The sequence below is a fragment of the Anarrhichthys ocellatus genome, unplaced genomic scaffold (genome assembly GCF_004355925.1).
Source record: "Anarrhichthys ocellatus isolate YVR2014 unplaced genomic scaffold, GSC_Weel_1.0 scaffold6073, whole genome shotgun sequence".
Taxonomy (NCBI): Eukaryota; Metazoa; Chordata; class Actinopteri; order Perciformes; family Anarhichadidae; genus Anarrhichthys; species Anarrhichthys ocellatus.
Window position 1 is genome coordinate 1 of NW_022286047.1, and position 2085 is coordinate 2085.

The 2085-nt window shown below is 47.4% G+C and overlaps 1 protein-coding gene across 1 annotated transcript; it reads left to right on the forward strand.

Moving 5' to 3' along the window:
* The first annotated feature begins 139 nt into the window (after positions 1-139).
* On the forward strand, positions 140-1100 carry LOC116380081 (C-1-tetrahydrofolate synthase, cytoplasmic-like). Its single transcript, XM_031842042.1, has 4 exons — positions 140-242; positions 379-515; positions 635-746; positions 925-1100. Exons 1-4 carry the CDS (start codon positions 221-223, stop codon positions 1098-1100), a joined length of 447 nt encoding a protein of 148 aa, XP_031697902.1. The 5' UTR covers positions 140-220.
* The last annotated feature ends 985 nt before the right edge of the window (positions 1101-2085 follow it).

Sequence of the window (2085 nt, forward strand, 5' to 3'; positions counted from 1 at the left end):
TATACATATGTATATATATATGTGTATATGTATATGTATATATGTATACATATGTATATATATATATATACATATGTATATATATATATACATATGTATATATATATGTGTATATGTATATGTATATTTGTTTGTGTTCAGTCTGAGCTGCATTAATGCCGGGAAGTTGTCTCGAGGAGATCTGAAACACTGCTTCATCCCCTGCACCCCCAAAGGCTGCATGGAGCTCATCAGACAGACAGGTGAATCCGTTTAACCCTTTCAGCTGAAACATGAAACACATACTTACATCTCAGTGGACCAATCAGAGCAAAGCCTCATCTCAGTGGACCAATCAGAGCAAAGCCTCTTACCTGTGACTTCCTGTTTCCCATACAGGTGTGTTTGTGGGGGGGAAACACGCGGTGGTGGTCGGTCGCAGTAAGATCGTCGGCGCCCCGATGCACGACCTCCTGCTGTGGAACCACGCCACAGTGACCACCTGTCACTCAAAGACCCCAGACCTCCCCGAACAGGTGACTCACCTGGACACGGAGAACCAGGACCAGTGGTGTCATCTCTACGGGTGTTTGAGATGTTTGTGATTTCATAGTTCCATGTGTGTGAGATGATGCATTTCCCGTGTGACTGGCAGGTGAGCCGGGCCGACATCCTGGTGGTGGGGGTGGGCCAAGCAGAGATGGTGAGAGGGGATTGGCTTAAGGAAGGGGGCGTGGTCATCGACTGTGGGATCAACCACATAGCAGGTACTCACTGCATCTTGTACTACTTCATACTACATACTTCTAAATCTGATTTCAAAGAGTAAACTATGGTTGTCCTGTGTGGACTGAATTTTATTTTGAAAGGACACCAATGACGTCATTCTAAAGTGACTCCAGAGTTTGGAGAACGTGTTGACTTCTGAGTGGTTCTCTCAAACAGATGAGACGAAGCCGAGCAATAAACGGGTCGTCGGGGATGTCCACTATGCCTCGGCCAATCAGAGAGCAGGATTCATCACACCTGTTCCAGGAGGGGTGGGTCCTATGACAGTGGCCATGCTCATGGAGGTAATGAGGTTTAAGTTTTTTTCATTGTTTGAGTTTAAGTCTTTCTGATAAGGATAAGGATGTTTATTGTCATCGTACGAACATACAACGAAATTGAGTTGGCGACTCATCAGTACAGCAGCAACAGTTAAAAAGTGTATAAAAACATTAAGACAAGACGATTTAAAAACAAGACATTAAATAAATATATACAAGATAAAACAAGATAAAGCACAGGCATCAATGGCTTCAAAGTGAAAAATGTGCTTGGTTACAGTGTCGTGTTATTGACTGTTTGTTTCAGCACTGTCCGGTGTGAGCTGGGTGGGGTGGTGGGTGGCGGTGGGGGGGTGATGGAGGAAACCGCTCTGGGGAAGAAGCTGTTCCTCAGCCTGTTAGTCCGGGTTTTGATGGTCCTGTATCTCCTTCCTGGTGGTAGTGGAACAAACAGAGAGTGACCCGGGTGTGTGGTGTCTGTGCAGATGTTTCTGGCCTTCTTCTGGAGGCGGCCAGCGTACACAGTGTCCAGGTCAGGCAGGGTTACTCCCACAATCCTCTGTGCTGTTCTAACCACACGGGCCATGTCCCTCCTGTTCTCTGCTGTGCAGCTGGCATACCACACAGTAAAGCACATACACAGGATGCTTTCGATCACGCTTCTGTAGAAGTTAACCAGAAGTGCAGGGGGCAGGCCAGCTTGTTTGAGCTTCCTCAGAAAGAAGAGCCTCTGCTGGGCTTTCTGCACCAGGTGGGATGTGTTCAGGGACCAAGTGAGGTCTTTAGTGATGTGGAGCCCCAGGAATTTGATGATGTCCACCCTCTCCACCTCCTCCCCACTTATGTAGAGTGGAGAGGGTATGGTCTTCCTGGATCTCCCGAAGTCCACCACGACTTCTTTGGTCTTGGTGGTGTTCAGGACCAGGTTGTTGTCCGAGCACCACTCAGCCAGATGTTGGACCTCCTGTCTGTAGTGTGTGTTGTTGTTGTTGTTGTTGGAGATGAGTCCCACCACAGTGGTGTCGTCAGCAAACTTCACTATTGTGTTGGAGGAATA